Source organism: Tachyglossus aculeatus, chromosome 15 (genome assembly GCF_015852505.1).
Source record: "Tachyglossus aculeatus isolate mTacAcu1 chromosome 15, mTacAcu1.pri, whole genome shotgun sequence".
NCBI classification, from domain to species: domain Eukaryota; kingdom Metazoa; phylum Chordata; class Mammalia; order Monotremata; family Tachyglossidae; genus Tachyglossus; species Tachyglossus aculeatus.
The window spans coordinates 18,651,528-18,677,739 of record NC_052080.1 but is presented as its reverse complement, the minus strand read 5'-3'; the positions used below and the strand labels follow the sequence as shown (position 1 = coordinate 18,677,739).

At 47.7% G+C, this 26,212-nt stretch overlaps 1 protein-coding gene across 3 annotated transcripts in view; it reads right to left on the bottom strand.

Moving 5' to 3' along the window:
- Positions 1–10,257: 10,257 nt before the first annotated feature.
- Positions 10,258–26,212, bottom strand: part of SLC39A11 (solute carrier family 39 member 11) — a 296,134-nt gene continuing 280,179 nt past the window's right edge. For all 3 annotated transcript variants that reach the window (XM_038757085.1, XM_038757084.1, XM_038757083.1), the window contains 3 exons: positions 15,098–15,196; positions 13,554–13,712; positions 10,258–11,882 (listed from right to left, as the gene is read on the bottom strand). In XM_038757085.1, the coding sequence (XP_038613013.1) occupies positions 11,804–11,882; positions 13,554–13,712; positions 15,098–15,196 (337 nt within the window). In that variant the 3' untranslated portion in view covers positions 10,258–11,803. The remainder of the gene's footprint in view (positions 11,883–13,553; positions 13,713–15,097; positions 15,197–26,212) is intronic.

Sequence of the window (26,212 nt, the reverse complement as noted above, 5' to 3'; positions counted from 1 at the left end):
ATGGGTGAGTCACTTCACTTCTCTGGGACTCAGTTCCCTCATCTGTAAAATGGGGATTGAGAGTGTGAGCCCCATGTGGGACAGTGATTGGGTCCAGCCTAATTAACCCGTATCTACCCCATTGCTTAGAACAGTGCTTGGCACACAGTAAGTGTTTAATGAGTACCGTATTTATTATTATTATTAATAGGGAAGAGGGCAAAGGAGACAGAACAGTGGCTGGGGGGGATTTAGGATATTACCAGAAAGAGCTTTGTTCTGATCAAAGAAAATAACAACAATAATAATAAAGTTGGTATTTGGGAAGAAACATGGCATAGTGGATAGAGCACTAGAGATAGATAGATGATAGACAGATAGATTCATTAGATAGATAGATAGATGATAGATAGATATAGAGTTCTGGGGGGGAGACCACCAGCTACTGGGCCTCTCTTGCCACCTGGCCCAGAGGAAGAAAGCAGACAGAGGCTCATATTCATCCCTCCGCAGCCTGGCTCCAGTGTGTGTGTGATACACCTGTCCCCACCATCGTCAGGTAAATGGCTGGTCTTTAGCATGCACAGGCCTGCCCCTCGCCAACAAAGCTCCCCATTGTATCCACGGCGGCAGCGCCTATATTGACGAGGAAACCCGATCCATCAGCGCCTGTCAGGGCTTTTAATACCCGCCACGTTGGTTATTATCCACACTCACAAAACGTGGACAGATCCCGCCCTAGGCTTCTTTGGAGCGGCTCTCTCTGACACGCGAGGTGTCGTTCTGATGGTCGGGACCACAGGGGGATGGTGGGGGATGGTGGAGGGGGAGACCAGGGGGCCGCCCGGACCCACAGCCTATCAGAGTGGGGACTGTCACCCTGCCTTCTTGAAGCGAGACCCAGGAGTTTCGCTTTAAAAATAAAAAAATCATTACCGCTGCTGGTAAAACAATCTTTGCGCGTCTCTGGCAGCGCTGGGGTGTGTTTGCTTGGGGTGCCATTAGAGAGCCTTCAAAGCAGAGGTGAGAGGTACAATCCACGAGACTGGCTTTTTAAGGGGCTTCAGAGCCGGGCCTTGTGGCCCAGAGGAGCCTCAAACAGATTCTCCCCTGCCGCCCTTTGACATTCACTGGATGGTCCCTCACAGACTGGCTGAACTTGTGGGTCAAGCTGGCACACAGTAAGCGGGCACACAGTAAGCACACAGTAAGTGCTCAATAAATAAGTGCTCAATAAATACGAGTGAATGAATGCTCTGGGTGGACAAGGAAAGTGTCTGCTAGATTGTTGTGTTTGCCCTCCCAAGCCACAGGGACTGTGTCTAACCTGGTAAACTTTCATCTACCCCAGCACTTCAACAGTGCTTGACATATTGTAAGCATGTAATAAATACCATTATCATCACCATCGTGGTTGACTCAGAAACCCACCCAAGTTCTTAAAAATAGTCTCCCCTGTGGGGGAGATTTTTAAGGGCAAGGACTGTGTCTATGCACTGTAATAATAATGATGGCATTTATTAAGCACTTACTATGTGCAAAGCACTGTTCTAAGGACTGGGGAGGTTAAAGGTGATGAGGTTGTCCCACAGGGGGCTCACAGTCTTAATCCCCATTTTTCCAGATGAGGGAACTGAGGCCCAGAGAAGTGAAGTGACTTGCCCAAAGTCACACAGCTGACAATTGGCGGAGCCGGAATTTGAACCCATGACCTCTGACTCCAAAGCCCGGGCTCTTTCCCCTGAGCCACGCTGCTTCTCTGAACACTTCTCTGAACACTCTAGTGTTCTCTCGCAAGATTTCAGTACAGTGTTCTGCACACAGTGAGCACTCAACAAATACCTTGAAGTCACTGATTGATTGAGGCCTCCTAGATATCCTTCAGGCTCAACACTTGAACACTTCCGTGCTCTCCCAAGCATTTGGAACAGTACTCTGCAGAGAGTAAGGGATCAATAAATACTCTTGATTGACTGATCAATCAAGGTTTATTTATATAGTCTTTGGACCCATCACTTGACTTCCTTTAGGTCTCGGGAGATGATGAAAAGCTAAGTCACTGGTTGCCTTAGACAAAACTTCTTTTCCAACTTGTTTATTATGCATTTCATTCTCATTGTTACGATGAGTAGCAGCAGCAGTCTTGATTTTCATTAAACTACCTTGGCCACCTCTTTACTGGAAACTGTGAGCTGAATGGGCAGGATCTCGGGCTAGTAACCACGGCTCTTCAGTATCCAACCACCACAGAGGTTGTGCTCATGAGAACCTTTTTTTTTGTTTAACGGCATCTGTTTATCGCTTACTGTGTGCCAGGCACTATACTAAGCACTGCGGTAGAGACAACCTAATCAGGTTGAACCCAATCCACGTCCCACGTGGGGCTCACAATCCTGCTCCCCATTTTACTGATGAGGCAACTGAGGCACAGAGAAATGAAGTGACTTGCCCGAGGTCACACAGCAGACAAGAGGCAGAGATGGGATGAGAACCCAGGTCTCCTGATTCCCAGGCCTGGGCTCTATCTACTGGGCCACGCTGCTTCCCTTCACCTGCTTCCTTCCTTTATTCCCTCTGATGCTGCTAATAAGCACTTAGTACAGTGCTCTGCACACAGTAAGCACTCAATAAATACGATTGAATGAATGAATGAATGTTGCTACCAGACAGCTTCTGTATGGTAATAATAACAGTCATGATAATAATAGTTATGATAATAATGACAATGATTAGAAGCAGGAATGCCTAGTGGAAAGAGCATGGCCCTAGGAGTCAGCAGACCTGGGTTCCTTTGCTCTGCCATTATGTCTGCAGTGTGACCTCAGGCAAGTCATTTAACTTCTCTGTGCCTCAGTTTCCTCATTTGCCAAACAAGGAATCAATCCCTGCTTTCTCTCCTACTTAGTCTGTGAGTCCCATGGGGGTCTTGATGATCTTGTATCTTTTGTTAATGCGTTTTGTTTTGTTGTCTGTCTCCCCCTTCTAGACTGTGAGCCCGCTGTTGGGTAGGGACCATATGTATATGTTGCCAACTTGTACTTCCCAAGCGCTTAGTAAAGTGCTCTGCACACAGTAAGCACTCAATAAATACGATTGAATGAATGAATGAATATCTCAGTGCTTAGTACAGAGGGTGGCTCATAGCAAGTGCTTAGCAAATATCACAATTACAATAATTTAATTAATATTGATTACCCAAATAATTAAATATGAATAATAATGACATGCTTACTCTGTGCCAAGTACTTACTGTGGTCCTGCAGGTAGGAGAGACTAGGCAATTGCATCCCCATTTTGCAGATGAGGAAACCGAAGCCCAGAGAAGTGAAGTGATGGTCCCAAATTCACCGGGAGTGGATAGGGCACGGGCCTGGGAATCAGAAGGACCTGGGTTCTAATCCAGAATCCAGGCTCTAATACTTAGAGAAGCAGCGTGGCTCAGTGGAAAGAACACGGGCTTTGGAGTCAGAGGTCATGGGTTCAAATCCCACCTCTGCCACTTGTCAGCTGTGTGACTTTGGGCAAGTCACTTAGCTTCTCTGTGCCTCAGTTACCTCATCTGTAAAATGGGGATGAAGATTGTGAGCCCCACATGGGACAACCTGGTCACCTTGTAACCTCCCCAGCGCTTAGAACAGTGCTTTGCACATAGTAAGCGCTTAATAAATGCCATTATTATTATTATTATTATTATTATTATTGTCATGCTGTGTGACCTTGGGCCAGTCACTCAGCTTCCTTCTGCTTCAATTCCCTCATCTGTAAAAAGGAGACTAAGACTGTGAGCCCTACATGGGGCAGGGACTGTGTCCAGTCTGATAAGCTTGTATCTACCCCAGCATTTAGTACGGTGCTTGGCACATACTTTAACGAATACCATTAAAAAAAAAAATCCTCTGACTCCCAAGCCAGGGTTCTTTTCCCCACATTGGTTTAACAAGGCAGCGCATGGTTCCCTTTCCTAGAGAGAGGAGGTTTGGCTCCAGCCTCAATTCCTCACTGAAGAGGGGCGAAGGATGGGCCGTGGAAGCTTGCTGTCTGAGAAGACCTCATCCCAGCAGCTTCTCACCGGGATTCCAAACCACAAAGCTCCGCTCCAAGCTACCTTCCCCCAGAGGCTGATAGCAATCTTCCATTCTATCTGCATTGTCATCTTGAGTAAATACACACAGGCGCACACCACACACACACTTACACACACACACACACACACACACACACACACACCCCTAATACCGCATACTGGTAAGACAGCTGGCTTCAGGAATTATGCTGCCTTTTCCCAGAGCCCTGTTTCTTGACCTTCCGGGCCGGGACACCGAAGCAGGTCCGCCCTTGCTGGCCTTGCGGCCGGTCCGATTCTGGGATTGTTCTGCCCGCTCCCTCTGGCCCGGTTCCATTCCGGACCGGCAGATGCATTCGTCGGGGAGAAACTTTGGGGAATCAAAGCTACAAGGAGAGACTGCAGTTAGCCACAGGGAAGAACTCTCAACTGTCGGGGTGATGAAAGACCGCCCGGGCCTCTTAGTGGAGTCTGAGGGCTCGCTCCATCTCTTGACAAAAGAGAGAACAATGGGTTCTGGGTAATTAAATCATTTTCCTGCTTGGAGATCGGTCTTCTGAGCCAGAAGACCTACGGAGAATCTTTCTGGTCCAGGAGACGAATTCAAATAGCCAAGCTGCTCTCTTCTAGCCCAGACAATGGATTCTAATCCTTGTCCTATTCTTGGTTTGCTTCCTCGAATTTCTAGTGAAGCCTGAATCAGGGAGACTTCAATGTCTGTCTTCCCGTCTAGACTGTGAGCCCCATGTGGGCAAGGGACATGTCTGCCAAATTTTTTGTCCAGGGAGCATCTCTGCTTATTCTCTAGTATTGTACTTTCTCAAGCACTTAGTGCAGTGCTCTGAATATAGTAAGCACTCAACAAATACCACCGATTGTACTCTCCCAAATACCTGTTATATTGTACTCTCCCAAGGGCTTAGTCCAGAGCTCTGCACACAGTAAGCGCTCATTAAATGCAACTGACTTAGTATAGTCCTCAGCACATAGCACTCAATCCATACCATTGATAGATTGTATTACCACATGGCCTAGTGGATAGAGCATGGGCTTGGGCTCAAAAGGAACTGAATTTTAATCCCAGCTCTGTCACTTGTCTGCCGTGTGACTTTGGACATGTCACTTCACTTCACTGGCCTTCATTTCCCTCGTCTGTAAAATGGGGATTAAGCCCAACGTGGGACAGGGACTGTGTCCAACCTGATTTGCTTGTATCCACCCCAGCTCTTACAACTTATGCTGTTATAACATGTACTCTCCCAAATGCTTAGTCCAGTGCTCTGCACTCAGTAAGCACTCAATAAGGACTGAGTACCGTACTCTGCACATAGTGCTCAATAAATACCATTGAGCGATGGCATTCCCACAAGCGCTCAGCACAGCCCGCAGTAAGCGCTCGACAAATACGATCGGTCGATCCATCGAGAGGTCCTTGGCAGTTCCGAGAAGGCAGAGACGGCAAGGCAGGGCCAGGGAGAGATTACAATTATGATTATTATTATTATGGTATTTGTCAAGCGCTCACTGTGTGCCAGGCACTGCACTAAGCGCTGGGGTGGATACCAGCGATCCACAGGGGCAGACCCGTGAGCCGGCAGTAAACCGACTGAATCACGTCTCTGCCCTCGAATGAGAAGATTGGAGCCACTGTTCGGCTGTTTTAATTACCACCCAGTTGCCAAGCACAGCTCGGGCCGGTAACAAAAAAGGACAGGAAAGAATAGGCCGCTCTGTGCTCTAGGGTTTCGTTTCCTCGGCGGGAAGGGCTTAGCATGAGGTGGGCAGTGGTCCCATGGAAGGGGGAGACAGGGAGGAAGGTGAGTGGGATGACTCAGAAGGTTCAGCTCTGGGTGCGGGGGGGGAATGTTTGGTGCGTTGCGTGTGTCAGGGCCTAGATCAACTCATCCTTTCTCTGCAGCGGCTTACAGCCCTGGGAGCTATAATAGGAGGATTGTTCCATCGCGTGCGAAGCTCCGAGCGGGGAGGTAGGGCTCCGCCCTCTCCCTGCCAACCACAACTCTGAGTTGGCTCTCGCGTACACACCTTTGCAGGTAAACACCGGCAGGCTAAACGCAATCCCTCCCTGAAGTGCACCCAAGACTTCCTGCAAGTTCCTACCCCCGGCAGGGACTGGATCAGCCCCTCCACCCTCTGGGGATGGAGAAGACTCATGTTTGCATGTCCTGACTCAGCAAAGAACAACAGGCTGAGCTGTTCCAGCCACGAGGGTGGGGTGGGGGCGGGCGGGCCTTTTTTTCTTTAAATGGCATTTCTGAAGCGCTTATTATGTGGCAGGCACTGTAGTATGCGCTGGGGTAGAGATGAGCTAATCAGGTTGGCCACAGTCCCTTTCCCACATGGGGCTCACAGTCTTCATCCCCATTTTAATAATAATGATAATAAGTATGGAATTTTTAAGCACTTACTATGTACCTGCACTGTACTAAGCGCTGGGGTGGATACGAGCAAATTGTGGTGGACACAGTCCCTGTCCCATGTGGGGCTCACGGTCTCAAATCCCAATTTTACAGATGAGGTAACTGAGGCCCAGAAAAGTGAAGTGACATGCCCAAGGTGGTGGAGCAGACAGGTGCAGAGCCAGGATTAGAACCCATGACCTACTGACTTCCAGGGCTGGGTTCTATCTGCTACACCATGCTGCTTCTCTGTTTCCCTCAATTTTGCAGTTGAGGGAACTGAGGTACAGAGAGGTGAAGCGACTTGCCGGAGGTCACACGGCAGACAAGTGGTGGAGCTATTCATTCATTCAGTCATTCAACTGCATTGACTGAGCACTTACTGTGTGCAGTGCACTGTACTAAATGCTTGGGAGAGTACAATATAACCATAAACAGACACAATCCCTGCCTGTGAGTGTGAAGTTATCCATCAATCTATAACAACATGGATCACTCTTCCTCTAGACTGTAAGCTCGTTGTGGGCAGGGAATGTGCCTGTTATACCGTCCTCTCCCAAGTGCTTAGTACAGTGCTCTGCATGCAGTAAGCGCTCAATAAATACTGCCTAATAATGAGTAATAATTACAGTAACTGTTAAGTCCTTACCATGTGTCAAGCACTGTTTTAAGCACTGGGGTAGACCCAAATTAAGTTGGACATCGTCCAAATTCCAAATGGGGCTCACAGTGTAAGTAGGAAGAGCAGAGATTGAATCCCCATTATTAAGTTGAGGAAACCGAGGCGCAGAGATGTGAAGTGACCTGGCCAAGGTCACACAGCAGGCAGGTGATTGGGCCGGGATTAGAATCCACATCCTCTAACTTCTGGGCTCATGCTCTTCTCACTAAACCATGCTATGAAAATATCACCACCACCATTACAAGGCTGAAAGAAATCTGCAGTTATCATCATTGATAGTATCTGTTGACCGCTCACAACCTAGAGGGAGAGATGGACATTAAAATAATTACGGGTGTGTGCCTAAGTGCTGCAGGGCTGAGGGTGAGGTGGATATCCAGTGATCAGTCTAGATGCATATGCCTAGGTGATACAGGAGGAAGAGAGAGTAGGGAAAAAGAGGGCTTAATCGGGGAAGGCCTCTTGGAGGAGACGTGATTATGAGACTTTGGAGGTGGTAAGAGCTGCGGTCTTTTGAGTATGAAAGGGGGAGGGGGTTCCAGGCCGGAGGCAGGATGTGGGCAAGGATTCAGCGTCCAGATAGACGAGATCGAGTTAAGGTTAGTAGGTTGGGGTTACCTGAATAGCTAGTCACCTTCATTCATTCAATCACATTTATTGACCGCTTACTGTGTGCAAAGCACTCTACTAAGCCTGTTTAATTCCGCCTTTCCCTGCCTAAAAGCAAACAGAACAAATAATCTTGGGATGCCATCCAATTTCAGAATTCCATGATGATCTAACTCTCCTCAGTCGTTTAAAGACGCTCAATTGAATGGGCTGATCTCCAGCTTTCTGCCTCCCTGCCCATCTCTCTCCTTCCCCGCCTGCAGTTCAGTGACCAGATTTCACCTACGAGTTCTGCGACAAAATCTTTGGCATGGTAGGCACACCTCTCTCCGAGAAGCTCAGTGTACTTTAAACATTAAAATTCCCCAAACCATCTCAAATCTCTTATGAGATGGGGCAAAAGATGGGAGGAGAGGAAGCAAAAGGGAAAACAGACACCCTGAAAATGTAAAAAACAAAGCCCAGAGAGAAGCACGGTGGCCTAGTGGAAAGAGCACGGGCTTGGCAGTCAGTGGACCTGGATTCTAATAATGGCTCCGCCACCTAACTGCTCTGTGACCTTGGGCAAGTCACTTCACTTCCACTGTGCCTCAGGTACCTCATCTGTAAAAGAAGAATTAAGTCTGTGTCCAATTTGATTAACCTGTATCTACTCTGGTGCTTAAAACAGTACCTGGAACAAAATAGGCACTTAAATACCATAAGAAAAGAGAGATAAGTGCCTTGTCCACTGTCACACAGTACATCCAAGGCAGAGCAGGAATTAGAACTCAGCTCCCCTGGTCTCTTTCCATATAACGCCTTTGTACTGAAATACCCTGCTGTTTAGATGAAAATAAATGAGAAGCAGTGTGGCCTACTGGACAGAGCACAGGCCTGGGAGTCGGAAGGACCTGGGTTCTAATTCCAGCTCTGCCACTTCTCTGCCCTGTCACCTTGGGCAAATCACTTCACTTCTCTGGGCCTCAGTTCCCTCATCTGCAAAATCGGGATTAAGAATGTGAGCCCTATGGGGGACAGGGACTGTGTCCAACCTGATGTCTATCTACCCCAGAGATTAGTACAGTGACTGGCGTATACTAAGTGCTCAGCAAACACCATTAAAAAATAAAAGAAAGATATCTAGTGGTGTTGCTTTGGCTTGGCTGTGGGATTCATTTCACTGCTGTCAATCGTGCTTGTTTAATTTTGAAGAAGGGAATGCTTAATCGGTCCCCTAATAGCAGACGGCTTCTTACAGCTTCGGCCCTTGATGACGTACCCAGAGGCTTGATTTTTCCTGCCACCTCCACCTCCTCCCCCCTTAAAAAAAAAACCAAATCATCAATTTGCTGGGAGGGAGGAGGACGGGAAGGAGCGAGAAGACATAACTGTCTAGATTACAGATTGGAGTACTTCTTTTAATTGCCAGCCATTGCTTCCCTGTGTAATTACAGTCCTGGCTTCCAGCCAACCTCCTGAATTACAGGGAGAAGGGAGGGATGGGTGGTGGTTGGGCGGGGAAGGGGGTGACGGGTGACCGGCCAAAAGAAGGGATGGAAACCCCCTCAATGACAGGAGAAGAATCTTCATCTGCTACTGTTCCACCCCTGCCCTCGCTCGGACCAAAACACACAACACTCAGGCACCACAAGACCCTAAAGGCGGCTCGGTGGAATACTTAGCCACTTCCAGAAAAACACACACACACGCCAACACCACAGGTGGTTTGCATATGAGCATCTTGGCTGGGGACAAATCTGGGGCACAGAAGGATCACTGAACTTGTCTCCCAACAAAGCAGGCTGCAAAGTTTTCTACCCAAATCCCACTCTGCCCCCCGAATCCCACCCTAGAGTAGACGACAAACTGCCTTCTTTCTAGGCCGGATCTGGTCCTAGCATTGTTCCTGAGGCCATGTGTTTTGCCCTCTGATCCGCTGATATCAGGTGACGTTATCTCCATCTTCCACAGCTTTTCTATATCCATCTTGTACTTCCCAAGTGCTTAGTACAGTGCTCTGCACACAGTAAGTGCTCAAAAAATTCGACTGAATGAATGAATGAATGAGTGAGACGATCCCCCCACGTCCCTACTCTGTTGCCCTGCTGGACTGGGGCAGGATGATGTTAGTATGGAGTCTTAATTACTTCTTCAGGAGGTACCGCTCACACACACACACACACACAGTAAGGTTATAATAATGATTAATAGTAAGTATGGTACTTGTTAAGAGCTTACTAAGTGCCAAGCACTGTTCTACGAACTGGAGTAGATACAAGTTAATCAGGAAACATCTCTGATAATTCTGTTTGTATCGTACTCTCCAGAGCGCTTAGTACAGTGCTCAGCACCCAATAAGTGCTCAATAAATACCACTGATTGATAGATAATCCCCATATTAATGTCTGTCGCCCCCTCTAAGCTGTAGGCTCATTATGGACAGGGAACATATCTGCTAATTCTGTTGTAGTGTACTCATCCGAGCACTTAGTACAGTGCTCTGCATATAGTAAGCACCCGATAAATGCCATTGACTGATTGCTTTATTGTTAAGAAATTTTCCCCCATCCCATGAAAGTATGGGTTATTTTTTTCCAAGCTTCTAGAATACAAATAGTGAAGGGCCCACACAGACTCTTCATGCCCCTTTATTGAAATTCATCACAGTAACCAGGTGTATTTCATATCCTGTAGAACTACAGACAGAGAAGTACTGAGACAACCACCACCAGCAGATCCGCTTCACCAAATGAGTCCCCAGAGACACGGGTCTCGGCTTTGGGTTGTCCGGTCCCTGGAGGGGCCGGAGGAATGGATTTACATTCCGAGAGAGGACCTATCCCTGATTAGCCAATGACATTAACCTGTAAACCTTCGGAATCAGACGGTCAACCCTGAAACCAGATGCTGCAACCCAAAATGCAGCGCCTGTGTAATGTTGCTCGAGGACAATTTGGGGAGGTCAACATCTCTGAGCTGGGGATCTTACAATGTTCTCCTTCCAACACATCATTCTGCGAGCTCAAGACCCCAGGATGCATGTCCTCTCCGATCTATCTTCAAGAAAGACGGGAAAAGAGTCATAGGACTCACTTGGTGATTAAGAGGCAGTACGAGAGAGAGCATCAAAAAGACTCCCAAAGTTTTCCATAAGCCAATTCCAACACCCACCGCCCCCTCGACTCTTTGGCCAAACGGGGGATTGAGGTAATAGGAAGAGGAGTTTTTCCCCAGATTCCTTCTGGAAACAGCTGGAGCCCAACTGGACTAAGCTCAAGGAAGCTTGGGAAGTGTCAGTGAGTTACTGCTGACCGAAGTGGGCCAGTGAGGCTCTGAAATCTTCCCAGACATCTCTCCAAAAACAGCCTCTTCCATGGGAATCCCGGCTTCCACAGCCACCCTATCTCCTTAAAAGCCCATCTGCCCAGATTACCCTCTCTTCCCATCACCTTATCTCCCGGCTGGGGGGCGAAGGGTCATGGAGCAAGCAGTCCGAAGGCCTCACAAAATCTCCAGTTGCGTCCCTGTTACGGTGAGTGGCCAGGGCCAAGACGATAGTCTGAGCCAGGATCAGAGATCGTGAGAGAATTGGGGGTCGGAAGCCGAGTCTTTCTGAACAGATCTTTCTTTCAGATCTTTCTGATCTGTTTTGTTGGAGGGGGAAACACACGACCTCCACCAATGCCACAGCAGGAGGTTTGCGTAAGACCCTGACCCAACGCTGCTAGCGGGCAAGACCACTCCCCTGCTCTCTGGGGCGAGGGGGAGTTGAGATACAGCGGCCCGATTCTAAACGAAGGGGAGATAGGTCCCCGATTCAAGTGAGAAAAGTCACCCCCGACTCAGACCTATATCCGACTGAAGATTCTCATCCACCTCAGGACTTTGGGCCAAGAGAAAAACGAGAAAAATCAAAAGTATAATCAGAAACAATCGAAACACCGAGACCAACTGGGAAGAGGAGAGGGGGGGATTTTAAAACCACACGCGAAGGAAAATATTCCTGGTGCCGTTCCAACGGGTCGTGGCTACTTGGGATTCGGCCAAGTTTGGGGTCTTGGGGTCCGGCCCCTAGCCCAGACCGACGTCCAGTGACATCATAACCACGAAACCCAGCACTGAGGTCCAGGAGGCCAGTTTCCCGTGACCACTGCAGAGAGAGGGAAAATGAAAGAGCAAATAATAATAATATTAATAGTATCCGTTAAGTGCTTGCTATGTGTCAAGTACTGTTCTGAGCACTGGGTAGATACATATTCATCAGATCAGTCACAGTTCCTGTCCTGCATCCATGTAAGAGGGAGAACAGCTATTAACAATAATAATTATTATTACTATTGTGGTATTTGTAAAGTGCTGAATATGTGCCAGGCACTGTACTAAGTGATGGGTGGATACAAGCAAAGATTGGGATACAAGGTATTGAATCCCCACTTTCCAGATGAGGAAGCTGGGGCTCAGAAGTGATTTGCCCAGGGTCACATAGAAGGCACGAAGCCTAGTCAGCACTGGAACCCAGATCCTCTGGCTCCCAGACCTGTGGTCTGTCCACTAGACCATGCTGGCATGGTGCCATCAGCCGGGAAGGCCAAGCCTCCTGCCCGGCCACCACCCTGGGAGGGGGAGGAAAAGGAACTCCACCTTCCCCACCTCCTCACTGCTCCCCACGATTCCAACAGTGGGAACTCCTTCCAAGACCTTGGGTAGCCCAGCCTTGAAAAGCCACCTTCGTAGACTGTAAGCTCGTTGAGGGCAAGGAATGTGTCTGTTTATTGTTCTCCTGGACTCTCCCAAGCGCTTAGTACAGTGTAAGTAAGATTGACTGAATGAATGCTCTGTACACATTAAGCGCTCGATAAATACCGCTGCTGATTGATAATAATCTAAGGAGAAAAACTGCCAGAAAGAAGGTTGGCAAGGGAGGAAAAAAGACCCTCTCAGCTGCTGATAGCAGCAGTCTGGAAGGAGAAACAGGAGAGTTATGCGGCCCCAGCCAAGTCCACGGGCCAGTGATTATTTGCAAAGATATTACAATCTCCTTCCTCTTACCCTCTCCCTGCTGGGTTGCCAAGAGGGCAGGCCACAATATGGATCTGTAGAAGCCCAGGGGGACAGTGGGAAAGCAGTGTAACCTAGGGGACAGCATGCAGGCCTGGGAGTTAGAGGACCTGAGTTCTAGTCCCGGCTCCACCACGTGCCCTCTGTGTGACCTTGGGCAAGTCACAACACCTCCACTGAGCCTCAGTTTCCTCAACAGTAAAATGGGGATGAAAATGGGGATGAAATACCTGTACCCCCTCTAGACTGTAAGTTCGTGGTGGCCTGGGAATGTGCCTGCCATATTCATTCAATCATCATCATCATCATCATCAATCGTATTTATTGAGCGCTTACTGTGTGTAGAGCACTGTACGAAGCGCTTGGGAAGTGCAAGTCGGCAACATACAGAGACGGTCCCTACCCAACAGTGGGCTCACAGTCTAGAAGGGGGAGACAGAGAACAAAACAAAACATATTAACAAAATGAAATAAATAGAATAAATATGTACAAATAAAATAGAGTAATAAATACATACAAACATATATACTGCCATATTGTTCCGCTGTACTCTCCCAAGTGTTTAGTACAATGCTTTGCACACTGTAAGCGCTCAATAAATACGACCGGCTGACTATTCTTCCCCCTATTAGACTGTGAGCCCCCGTGGAACAAGGACTACATCCAACCTGATTAACCTGAGTCTAGAATAGTTCCTGACGTCTAGTAGGCTTAATAAATACGCTACAGGATCAAAACAAACAAACAAAAAAAGGTTCCAACCTGGTCTGGGCTTCCGGGATGATGTCATCCATGACCACGTAAACCATGGCACCGGCCGCGAAGGCCAAGGCGTAGGGCAGGATGGGCTCGGCCAGCACCACGGCGAAGGCGCCCAAGATCCCCGCTACGGGCTCTACCATGCCACTCAACTGGCCGAACCTGAGGGGAGAACAGAGATGAAACTCAACGGGCGGTGTGGAGGGTGGGGACGGGAGACGGACTCTGGGGGAGAAAACAGTCAAGGCAGAGACAAACTGAGGCCCTCGTGAGGTGGCTTTCCATTAGGCACCAGCTTCAGTGGTCCCAGTGGCTTCTTCCCCAGTGGTCCTGGGTCACCCCCCTCTCGCCAACTCGATCTTATCTATCTTGGCGCCGATCTCTCTCCCACGTCCCACCTCTGGCCTTCCCAACTCACATCCGACAGACAATGACTCATCCCACCTTACTGAAGGCCCATCTCCTCCCAGAGGCCTTCCCTGACTAAGCCCTCCTTTCCTCTTCTCCCACTCCCTTTTGCACTGCCCCAACTTGCCCCTTTTATTCATTCCCCCTCGCAGTCCCACAGCACTTATGTCCAAATCTGTAATTTATTTATTTATAATAATGCCTGCTACCCCCTCTAGACTGTAAACTCGTGGTGGGCAGGGAATGTGTCTGTTGCATTGTACTTTCCCAAGCACTTAGTCCACTGATCTGCACACTGTGTGTGCTCAAATAAATACGATTGACTGACTGACTGGCAAACAAGTTCTGACCACCCAAGGGTGACAGGAGGGAGCTGAGGAAATGATTGCTGTTTCCTATTTCAGGGAATCAGGCCTGGGAGTCAGAAGGACCTGAGTTCTAATCCCGGCCCCACCACTTGTCTGCTGGGTGACTTCCGGCAAATTGCTTCACTTCTCGGGGCCTCAGTTTCCTCAACTGTAAAATCAGGATACCAGTTCTCCCTCCTACTTAAGATGCGAGTCCCATGCAGGACAGGGACTCCATACCACCTAATTTGTACCTTTCCCAGAGATTAGAACAATGTTTGACACATAGTAAGCGCTTAACAAATACCATAATCAATCCATATGAAATTGGAGGAAGCATAGGATGAGGATCTGGCTGGGAATTCACAAAGTCAGGGGGATGATCAATCAGTCAATCGTATTTACTGAACACTTACCATGTGCAAGAGCACTATACTAAGCACTTAACTAGGTGACATCTCGAGGTCCCTTTCAGCGTGAGGGTCTTGGGAAGCCTAGAAGCCAGGCACTGGTAGTGGGAAATACTTTATTTATTTATGATATTATTTTATTTTAAAATTTTATAATTATATTTTACATTAAACTATTCAATAAATATTGATTTACTGATGTCACCCTCTGCCTCCCCCACCTCTAGATTGTAAGATAGCTGTGGACAGGGAGTGTTTCTGCTCATCATTTTATCATCCTCTCCTAGGCGCTTAGTCCAGAGCTCTGCACACGTATCAGGATATGCCTGCTGGGACACGGCACATTGGAGAGGAGCCGTGAGGCCGGGAAGCGCCTACTTACCAGAATGCTCGCCAGGTGGAAAATCCAGCACCACGAAGAGGGAGGCTGACAGAAAGGCCCTCAGGAAAATTCTGGATCCCGATTCCAATGGCTAAATTCCTGAAAGACGCAAAGGGGACAGCGGTCAGGAGACTCGATGGAATCCATCGATCGTGTTTATTGAGCGCTCACTGTGCACTATATTCGAACAGCACATGGCACATAGTAGGTGCTTCACATTCATTCAATCATATTTATTGAGCGCTTACTGTGTGCAGAGCACTGTACTAAGCGCTTGAGAAGTGCAAGTTTGCATCATATAGAGACGGTCCCTACCCAACAGCGGGCTCACAGTCTAGAATACCAAATACCAAATACCATCATTATTATTATTATTACTACATACACGGCACTGTACTAAGCACTTGGGAGAGTACAATCTGAGTCGGTAGCCATGTTCCCTGCCCACACTGATGATGATGATGATGGTATGTGCTAAGCGCTTACTATAGGCCAGGCACTGTATTAAGCACTAGGGTGGATACAAGCAAGTCGAGTTGGACACGGTCCCGGTCCCTGTCCCATGTGGGGTTCACAATTTCCATTCCCATTTTACAGAGGAGGTAACTGAGGCACAGAGAAGCACAGTGACTTGCCCAAGGTCACAGAGCAGACAAGTGGCAAAGCTGGAATTAGTACCCATGATCTTCCGAATCCCAGGCCCGTGCTCTATCCACTAAGCCACGCTACTTCTCCACAAGGAACTTACAATCGATCAGTGCTATTTATTGAGCATTTACTGTGTCTACGCACTTCCAACTGTCATGTTTGGACACTTGATATTCGTCCCACCTCCCAACCCAACTTATGTACAGATCTTTAAATTACTTAAATTCAAGTCACTTAAGTTCTCTGGGCCCTCATCTGGAAAATGGAGATTAAGACGGTGAGCCCCGCGTGGGATAGGGACTATGCCAATCCGAACAGCTCATATCTACTCAAATGCTTAGTATTCATTCAGCTGTCTTTACCGAGCATGTACTGTGTGCAGAGCACTGTACTGAGGGCTTGGGAGCATACAATCTCACAGTAAAGAGACACATTCCCTGCCCACAACGAGCTTAGTGACTGGCACATAGTAAGCGCTTAACAGAAATGTTTAAAGGTAAAAGAAAACGTTTGCAATATCTGGACCAGAAAAGAGGGGAGAATCGGATGCATTGTCTCCACGCATCCTCACTGCCGACTTCCACCGGGCAGCTATCCGAATGCTAGCACAGTGCCCCTATTCTTTTAGTCCCGGCTCTGTTATCTCTGGCAAGCCTCCTCACCTCTGCCCCGTGGCTTCTGCCGACTCTGCCCTGCTCTAAGTCCTGACTAGCCAAGAGGGCCACTCCCTCCCTCTGCCTCCTAACCCCAGTCGATGCCTCTTTCCCAACTGGCCCGGCCCCTCTAGCTGGTGACCTCAGCCGAAGAACGTCTCCTCAGAACCGCGTAAACAATAAATACGACTGAATGAATGCTCTGCACACAGTAAGCACTAAATACAATTGACTGACCAACTTATAAATTACTTATTTATTCATATTAATGTATGCCTCCTCTAATAATAATGATGGCATTTGTTAAGCGCTTACGATGTGCAAAGCACTGTTCTAAGTGCTGGGGAGATACAAGGTGATCAAGTTGTCCCACGGGGGGCTCACAGTCTTAATCCCCATTTCCAGATGAGGGAACTGAAGCTCAGAGAAGTTAAGTGACTTGCCCAAGGTCACACAGCAGACACGTGGTGGACCCAGGATTCGAACCCATGACCTCTGACTCCAAAGCCCGTGCTCTTTCCACTGAGCCACGCTGCTTCTCTCATTATAAGCTCCCTGTGGAGGAATGTGTCTGCCACCTCTGCTATGCTGTACTCTCCCAAGTGCTTAGTACAGTGTTCTGCACACAGTAAGGGCTCAATAAATATGATCGATCGATTGATGACAGTAAAACAGAGTTGGCAGATACATTCTCTGTCCACAAGGAGCTTACGGTCTAAAGGAGGAGTTTACAGTTTATCTGATGACCCAATCTTCCCTTGCTCTCTGCCTCCCTCCTGCTCTGGAACAGAAGCAGCATGGTTTGGTGGAAAGATCCCGGGGCCTGAGAGTCGAGGACCTGGGTTCAACTTCCGACTCCAGCACTTGCCTGCTGTGTGACCTTGGGCAAGTTCATTTGTTCATTCACTCAATCATTCATCAGCTTTTATAGAGCACTTACTGTATGCAAAGCACCGTACTAAGCACTTGGGAGAGTACAATATAACAATAAACACATCCCCTGTCCACAAGGAGCTTACAGTCTAGAAGGGGAGACAGACATTAATATAATCACTTCTCTATGCCTCACTTACCTCCTCTGTACAATGGGGATTAAGCCTGTGAGCCTGACTATGCCCAACCGGACTAGTTTGTATCTACCCCAGAATTTAGTACAGTGCTTGGCACACAGTAAGAGCTTCACAAATACAGTGCTCTGCACGGCGCTCAATAAATATGACTGAATGAAATACCACTTTAAAAAACAAAGAAAAAGGGAGAGATGCAGGGCAATGCATCGGCACATGCAAGGCTGGAGGGGAAATGAAATGACGGGAGAGGGCTGGAAGTCCAAAGGAACTCCGGGATGCCAGCAACCCCTTCCCTGTCTCTCATCCACAGCAGAATCCGAGCCTCCCCTGCCTCTAGGTCTGTCCTCTTGCTGACAGTGCTGCCTGGAGCAGAGGCCTGTATCTTATGAGCTATCAATTTCTCTCCCGGTCGTTGAACCTTTTAAGAGGGAGAGGAAAGACGTGAGCAGCCAAGAGCTTTCCTAACCCGGTCCGGCTGGAAAAATCCAAAACATTCTTCAAAAGAGAAGGGGGGGCGGGGGGGAGGGACACATCCTTCTAAGAAAACAGTGAAGCAGCTGTCTCTGGGTGTTTTTTCTTCGTCCACGATAGCACAAAGACACCATTGCTAGTCCGAGCTGCGGCTGATGAATGGGGGGTGGGGGGAGGAGGAGTGTGAATGAAGGGCTCTGTAAGAAAAGAAACTACAAGGCCGCCCCTTCCAACCAGCTCCCCGATGACAGGCCAGGCCCCACGGTGACCTTTCCCCTGGCCTGACTGGACGGAATGAGGGGATGCAGGGAGAAAGGCGGAGAAGGAGCCTTGGGGAGGAGAATGTCTAGGGAGGATGAAAGAGGTGCTTAGGGGAGAGGACAGGAGAGAGGGGATGGGTGAGGGTCTGCAAAATGGCACCAGCTTCAGAGGGACCCAAGCATGCTGGAAACTTTAGGAGGTTAGGGGGACGGTTGGGTGGGGGGAAGAGGCAGGTGGTAATTGATGAGGTGAAGCAGGTTTCTGTTCACTGAGAGAAACTGAGTTTTGTCCAGCCCTCCAGCGTTTTTTTATACATATAAGTAATATCTGTTGAGCATTTACTATGTGCCAGGCACTGTACTAAGCGCCAAGATAGATACAGCTAATCAGGTTGGACACAGTCCACGTACCACATGGGGCTCACCGCATTTATCTCCATTTCACAGATGAGGTAACAGTCATGTGAAATGGGGATGAAGACTGTGAGCCCCCCGAGGGACAACTTGATCACCTTGTAACCACGTAGTAAGCGCTTAATAAATGCCATCATTATTATTACTATTATTTCACTTCTCTGTACCGCACTTACCTCATCTGTAAAATGAAGGTTACACTTCTCTGGGCCTCAGTTACCTCATCTGTGAAATGGGGATGAAGACTGAGCCCCCCGAGGGACAACCTGATCACCTTGTAACCTCCCCAGCGCTTAGAACAGTGCTTTGCACATAGTAAGTGCTTAATAAACACCATTATTTTTATTATTATTATAGAGAAGTGAAGCAGCTTTTTTATGGTATTTATTGAGTGCTCACTATGTGTCAGGCACTGAACTGAGCACTGGGGAAGAGATGAGCTTAACAGGTTGAACACAGTCCATGTCTCACATGGGGCCCACAGTTTTAATGCCCATTTTACTAATGAGGTAACTCAGGCACAGAGAAGTGAAGTGTCCTAATTGCCCAAGCTCACGCACAAGAAGTGTTCAATAAATACAACCGTTTGGTTGATTATGGCATTACAAATTATTTATTTATATTACTGCCTGTCTCCCCTTCTGGACTGTACTCTCATTGTGGGCAGGGAGCTTGTGTACCAACTCTACTGCATTGTACTCTCCTGGGTGCTTGGTCCCGTGCTCTGCATACAGTAAGTGCTCAATAAATACCACTGATTGACTGGTTGATTCAGGTCACTTGGAAGAAATACACTATTTACCCTTGGGTCCAGAAAAAATGAATTCAGACTGACGCCACGCTTGTGTGTTAAGGATTTTGATGGCCACTCACAGTGAAAATACTTATAAACTGTACACAATGTACCAAGCCCTGTGCTAAGCACTGGGGTAGATGCAAGGAAAGAGCATGGGCTTGGGAGTCAAAGGTCAAGGGTTTAAATCCCGGCTCTGCCACTTGTCTGCTGTGTGACCTTGGGCAAGCCTCTTAACTTCTCTGTGCCTCGGTTACCTCATCTGTAAAATGGGGATGAAGACTGTGAGCCCCATGTGGGGCAACCTGATCATCTTGTATCCCACCAGCGCTTAGAACAGTGCATTGCACATAGTAAGCGCTTAACAAATGCCATTATTATTATTATTATTATTATTATGCAAGACAATCCGATGGGGAAGGGGCCTCAACCCATCCACACAAGTCTCACTTAGACTGAAAGCCCCATGTGGGGCAGGGGATTGTGTCCAACCTGATAACTGGTATCTGTCCCAGTGCTTAGCACATAGTCTGTGTACACTTACATACATATCTTTAAGTTATTTGTTATAAGTTACTTATTTATTTATATTAATGTCTGTCTCCCCTTCTAGACTGTAAGCTCAGTATGGGTAGGGTAGATGTAAGTTAATTCCCTTGTACTTTACTCTCTCAAGTGCTTAGAACAGTGTTCTGCACATAGTAAGCTCTCAATAAATACCACTGATTGATTGATAGTAAGCATTTAACAAATACAATAATAATACAATAATAATAATAACAATAATAATAAAAATCAAAGCGGGAGAGAGGACAGGCATTCTTGCCCCCATATTGCAGATGAGGAAACCGAGGCCTTCTACACTGTGAGCTCTTTATGGGCAGCGAGCATGACTGCTAATTCTGTTGTACTGCACTCTCCCAAGGGCTTGTACAGTGCTCTGCATGAAATACGTGCTCAATAAATGGAGAAGCAGCTTGGAGAAGCAGCGTGACTCAGTGGAAACAGCATGGGTTTTGGAGTCAGAGGTCATGGGTTCAAATCCCGGCTCCGCCAACTGTCAGCTGCGTGACTTTGGGCAAGTCACTTAACCTCTCTGTGCCTCAGTTACCTCATCTGTAAAATGGGGATTAAGACTGTGAGCTCCCCGTGGGACAACCTGATCGCCTTGTAACCTCCCCAGTGCTTAGAACAGTGCTTTGCACATAGTAAGCGCTTAATAAATGCCATTATTGTTGTTAATAAATACCACTGAATGACTGATTAAGAGAAGTTCAGTGACTTGCCCAAGGTCTCACGGCAAGCAGGTAGTGGAGTTGAGACTCGAACTTGGGTCTCCGGACAGCCAGCCCCACGCTCTTTCCACCAGACTATGCTGCTTCCATGGAAAACAATCCCTGAGGACTCAAAGCTGCTCCGCTCCTGGGATCCCCTTTTCTGAACTCTTGCTGACCTCCCAGCCTTCTGTCTCCCCCCAGGCCAGCCCATACTTCATTCTGCTCTATGGATCATTTGTCTACAAATAATGTTCAGGACATGTCACCCCACTCCTCAAAGAAACTCCAGTGGTTGCCCATCCACCTCCGCGTCAACAAAAACCCTCCTCACCCTTGGCTTTAAACCAGTCAATCAGCTTGCCCCCTCCTACCTCATCACCCTCCTACTATAACCAGGCTCTCAGACGTCACTCCTCTAAGCCAACTTTCTCACTGTACCTCCATCTCGTTTATCTCACCGCTGACCTCTCATCCACATCCTCTGGCCTGGAATGCCCTCTCTCTCAAACCCAACAGACAAACTCTCTCTCCCTCCTTCAAAGCCTTATGTGAGCCCATTGTTGGGTACGGACCATCTCTGTATGTTGCCAAGCGCTTGGTACAGTGCTCTGCACACAGTAAGTGCTCAATAAATACGACTGATTGAATGAATGAATTGAAGGCTCATGTCCTTCAAGAGGCCTTCCCTGACTAAGCCCTCCTTTCCTCTTCCTTCTGCATCACCCTGACTTGCTCCCTTGATTCATCCTCGCTCCCAGCACAAAAGCACTTAAATACATATCTGTAATTCATTTATTTATTTATACTAATGCCTGTCTTCTCTTCTGGACTGCGAGCTCACTGTGGGCAGGAATGTGCCCTTTTATTGTTATATTGTACTCTCCCAAGGGCTTAGTGCAGTGCTTTGCACACGGTAAGCTCTCAATAAATACAACTGAATGAATGGATGAAAGGCAGAGCATCAGTGGAAGAGACACTGGTTGGTCAGCCAGGTGGCACAGGGCCGACAGGCAGAAGCGATCCGGGGTCAAAAGCTGGACGACTGGGCGGTGTGCCAGGGATATCACACAGCAGACAAGTGGCAGAGCCAGGATTAGAACCCAGGTCCTTCGGACTCCCAGGCCTGTGTTCTATTCACTAAGCCACGCTGCTTCACTTCGTTATGGTCCTTTCACTTCTCTGGGCCTCAGTCACCTCATCTGTAAAATGGGGATTGAGACCATGAGCCTCACATTCATTCATTCAATCGTATTTATTGAGCGCTTACTGTGTGAAGAGCACTGAACTAAGTGCTTGGGACGTACAAGTTGGCAACAATGGGCTCACAGTCTAGAAGGGGGACAGGGACATGGACTGTGTCCAACCTGATTAGCTTCTCTCTACACCAGCACTTAGTAGAGTACCTGGCAAATAGGAAGCGCTTAGCAGATACTATAAAAAACAAGGTCTGTCTTTAGATCTTGGGACCAGCCCAGCTTGATTCGGGAAAGGAAAAGGAAGATCCTGGCCCCTCGCCCAAGAGGGACTGTGTGAATTGGATTTCTGATTTCCGGGATCCTGGACTGTCAGTGGATCCGTCTCCACTCTGGGAGATTCCTCCTCGGCTATATGGGGGAGGGGAAGGAAAAATCTTGGCATGGCCCATGTTCTCAAGGGTAAGGCACAGAAAGCCTTCTCTGAATCCCAAAGCCTTCTTCTCAAGGGCCTATTCTTTGGCAGGCTGATTATGAAAGTGGGGCTCCATATTCCTAACAAGTTCCTTTTCAGTGCTGATTTCAATCCCGTCCAGTGTATAATGTGCGTGTGTATTCTTGCATGGCAGGCCCTTACATACTGTTTGGATTGTTATCGTCTTCCCGTGAAAGGCCTGATTGTCTGGGCCACACCATGACATCACTTGCTTTCCCACTCGGGCTGCCTGGCGAGGTGTTTGATCAGCCTGCAGGTGGGAAGAGCCTCCCCTAACCGCAGGGGCCTGACACTTCTCCACACACCCCACCCTACCTGCTCAGCCCAACTGCCTTACAAGCAAAGGATTATGGCTTCTAATCTCTCTCTCTCCCTCATCATCTCTCCATTTTCCTTTCTCTCACCATCTCTCTCCCCTTCTCTCCAGCCCACTCTTTCCCATCTTTTGTCATTTCTTTCTCTTTCCCTCCCCGCTCTCATCATCTCTCCCTCTATTTTCTTCTCTCTCACCCTCTCTCATTCATTCATTCATTCAATTGTATGTATTGAGCACTTACTATGTGCAGAGCACTGTACTAAGCACTTGGGAAGTACAAGTTGGCAACATATAGAGACGGTCCCTACCCAACAGCGGGCTCAGTCTAGAACCTTTCTCCGTTTCACTTTCTCCATCTCTTATCATCTCTCTTTCCCACCATCATCTCTCCCTCTATTGTCTTTCTCTTCCTCTCATCATCTCTTCATTTTCTTCTCTCACCCTCTCTCCTTTATCTCATTCTTTCTCCATCTCTCTTCATTTATCTTCTCCCTATCATCTCCCCCTCTATTTTTTCTCACCAATTCTCCCTCTCTTCTTTCTCCATCTCCCTCTTTTTCCACCTCTGATTGTTTCTCTCTCTCACCCTCTCTTTGTCTCTACCCCTCATCACCTCTCCCTCCATTTTCTTCTCTCACCATCTCTTTCCTTTCTCAATCTCACTCTTTCTCCATTTTTGTGTTCCTCTCCCTCATTTTCTAGCCCTCTCTCCCTTTCTCTCTCTCCCCATCTTCTAGACTGTAAGCTCCTTGTGTCCAGGGACCTTGTCTACCAAATCTTTTATATTGTACTCTCCCATTGTACAGTGCTGTACATACAGTATGTGCTCTATAAATGTGATTGACTGTTCTGGTCCTCTCTATATAGCCTAACATTTCTCTCTCCACCACTCCATCCATATTTTGCTCTTTATATCTCTTTATCTTTCTTCCTATCTCTTTCTTCCTCTATCTTCCTCCCTCTAACCGTCTTCCTCCCTCTAGTTATCTCTCCTTCTCCCTCTCTCTTTCTCTCCCTTTCTATTAATCTCTCTCTCCCTATTCCCCTCTTCCTCCATCTCTCTCCATATCTCTCTTTCCTTCCCTCTTCATTTGGTGCCTCTGAAATATCGCATGCTAACTGGACCTGGGTTCTAATCCTGACTCCCTCACTTGTCTGCTCTGTGGCCATGCAGATCGTTTCACTTCTCTGGGCCTCAGCTATCTCATCTGTAAACCAGAGATTAAGCCTGTGAGCCCTATGCGGGACAGAAACTGTGTCCAACCTGATTAGCTTTTATCTACCCCAGCACTTTGTACAGTGCCTCATTAAGTGCTTAATAAATACTATAAAAAGCAAAACACTGGAGTAGGAGTGGGAACTGAGCTGAGTTCTCAGCTCTACTACAACCCAGCCTCTCCTACTATTACAACCCAGTTGGCATAATTTGCTCCTCTAATGCTAACCTTCTCACTGTACCCCCAACTTGTCTATCTCGCCGCCGACCCCTTACCCACGTCCTACCTCAGGCCTGGTCAGATAATTTATTTCCCTCCCATCAAAATCTTGCTGAAGGCACATCTCCTCCAAGAGGCCTTCCCTAAGCCCTCCTTTCCTCTTCTCCCACTCCCTTCTGTGTCCCCCTGACTTGCTTCCTTGATCCACCACCCCCTCACCCCTGCAGCCCCACAGCACTTACGTACAAAGCTGAAATTTATTTATTCATATTAATGTCTGTCTCAGCCTCTTGACCATAAGCTCACTGGGAGCAGGGAATGTGTTTGTTATATTATTGTATTTTACTCTCAAGATTTCTGCACACAGTAAACACTCAATAAATATGACTGACAGACTGACTAATGTACTAGCACTCAATCCACCAATCATATTAATAATAATACATAACAATTATGATGTTTGTTAAGTGCTTACTATGTGCCAAGTACTGTACCAAGTGCTGGGACTGATACAAAATCATCAGGCCCTACATGGGGCTCACAATCTAAGTAAGAGGGAGAACAGATAGAGAATCCCCATCTTGAAGATGAGGGGACCGAGGCCCAGCTAAGTGAAGTGACTTGCCCAAGATCACACATCGGACACATGGCGGAGAGAGGATTCAAACCCAGGTCCCGTGACTCCCAGCCCTGTGCTCTTTCACAGACTTGACTTTCACATGCTTCCACAGGATTCCCGGGTCCTGCTCGTCCTACTGGCCGCTACTAAGTGAAACGGCGTTTCTTGAAAGTCAAGTTATCCACGTTTTGAACATCTGGAAAACCAAGGAACTTGTCCCATCTGGACGGGATAAAAGAAATGCCCAGAGTGGAAAAATCCACCGCGGCTGTTCCTTGCCCCGGCATCGCAAGCCAAATGAAAGCCACTGAAAGGCTCCCTTTCTTTCCTGAGAGAATGTTCCTTTTGGACAGTCTCAATGCTGATTGCCGGGCTGGTGAATAAAACGAGCTCTCAACAGGCTCCTTTCCCCTCTCCGTCTCTACTGCATTTTTCTCTAACTGGCCGGCTGCCAACGCAAAATGTACAGAAGGTAACCCTCTCCCTTCCCCCTTGAAGAGAACAGGCTCCACCTTCCCCCTTCCCCCTGGGGTATATGGATTGAGTTCAAAGTGGAACTCCACCTCCTCCCTCTTCTCCTCTCCTTCCCCTCAGGGGCAGTTATTGAACTTCACGCCTCTTCCGAACCTGGGCTGGAGCTTGTGTGAGAAATTCCGGGTTATTTGCATGCAAACAGATTGCACAGCTAATGAAGCAGCACAACCTAGTGGAAAAGAGCTTGGGCCTGGGAGTTAGAGGACCTGGGTTCTAATCCCAGCTCCGCCACTTACCTGCTTGCTGTATGACTCTGGGCAAATCACTTCACTTCTCTCTGACTCAGTTGCCTCATCTGCAAAATGGGGATTCAATAGCCCTCCTATTTAGACTGTAAGCCCCATGTGGGACCTGATTATCTTTTATCTACCCCAGTGCTTAGTACACAGTAAGCACCTAACAAATATCACTATTATTATTATTATTATTATTATTCTCAAGTGGCAATGGGAATCTCAAAAGAGGAGCATTTGGTAAACAAGGGAACTTCCAAAATTCACGATATCCAAATGAACTGTATCCCAAGTGAAATGTAAGAGGAAGAGTGGCTAGTGAATACAACACAGATCTGGGAATCAGAAGGACCTAGGTTCCAATCCCAGCTCTGCCACCTGTCAGCTCTGTGACCTTGAGCAAGCCACTAAACTTCTCTCTGCCTCAGTTACCTCATCTGCCAAATGGGGATTAAGACCGTGAACCCCATGTGAGACAGGGACTGTATCCAATCCGATTTGCTTGTAATAATCATAACAATAATAAGCACTTAAATACCACAATTATTATCATTATTATTATCACTATTACTAGGGGCGACTCTTGGTTTGCTCTGCGCAGAGTAAGCATTCAATAAATACCATTGATTGTTGGTGCAGATCACTTCAGGAAACTGAGGTGAGGAAAGTGGATTCGGGGTAGTGCTTACTACAGTGTTCCAC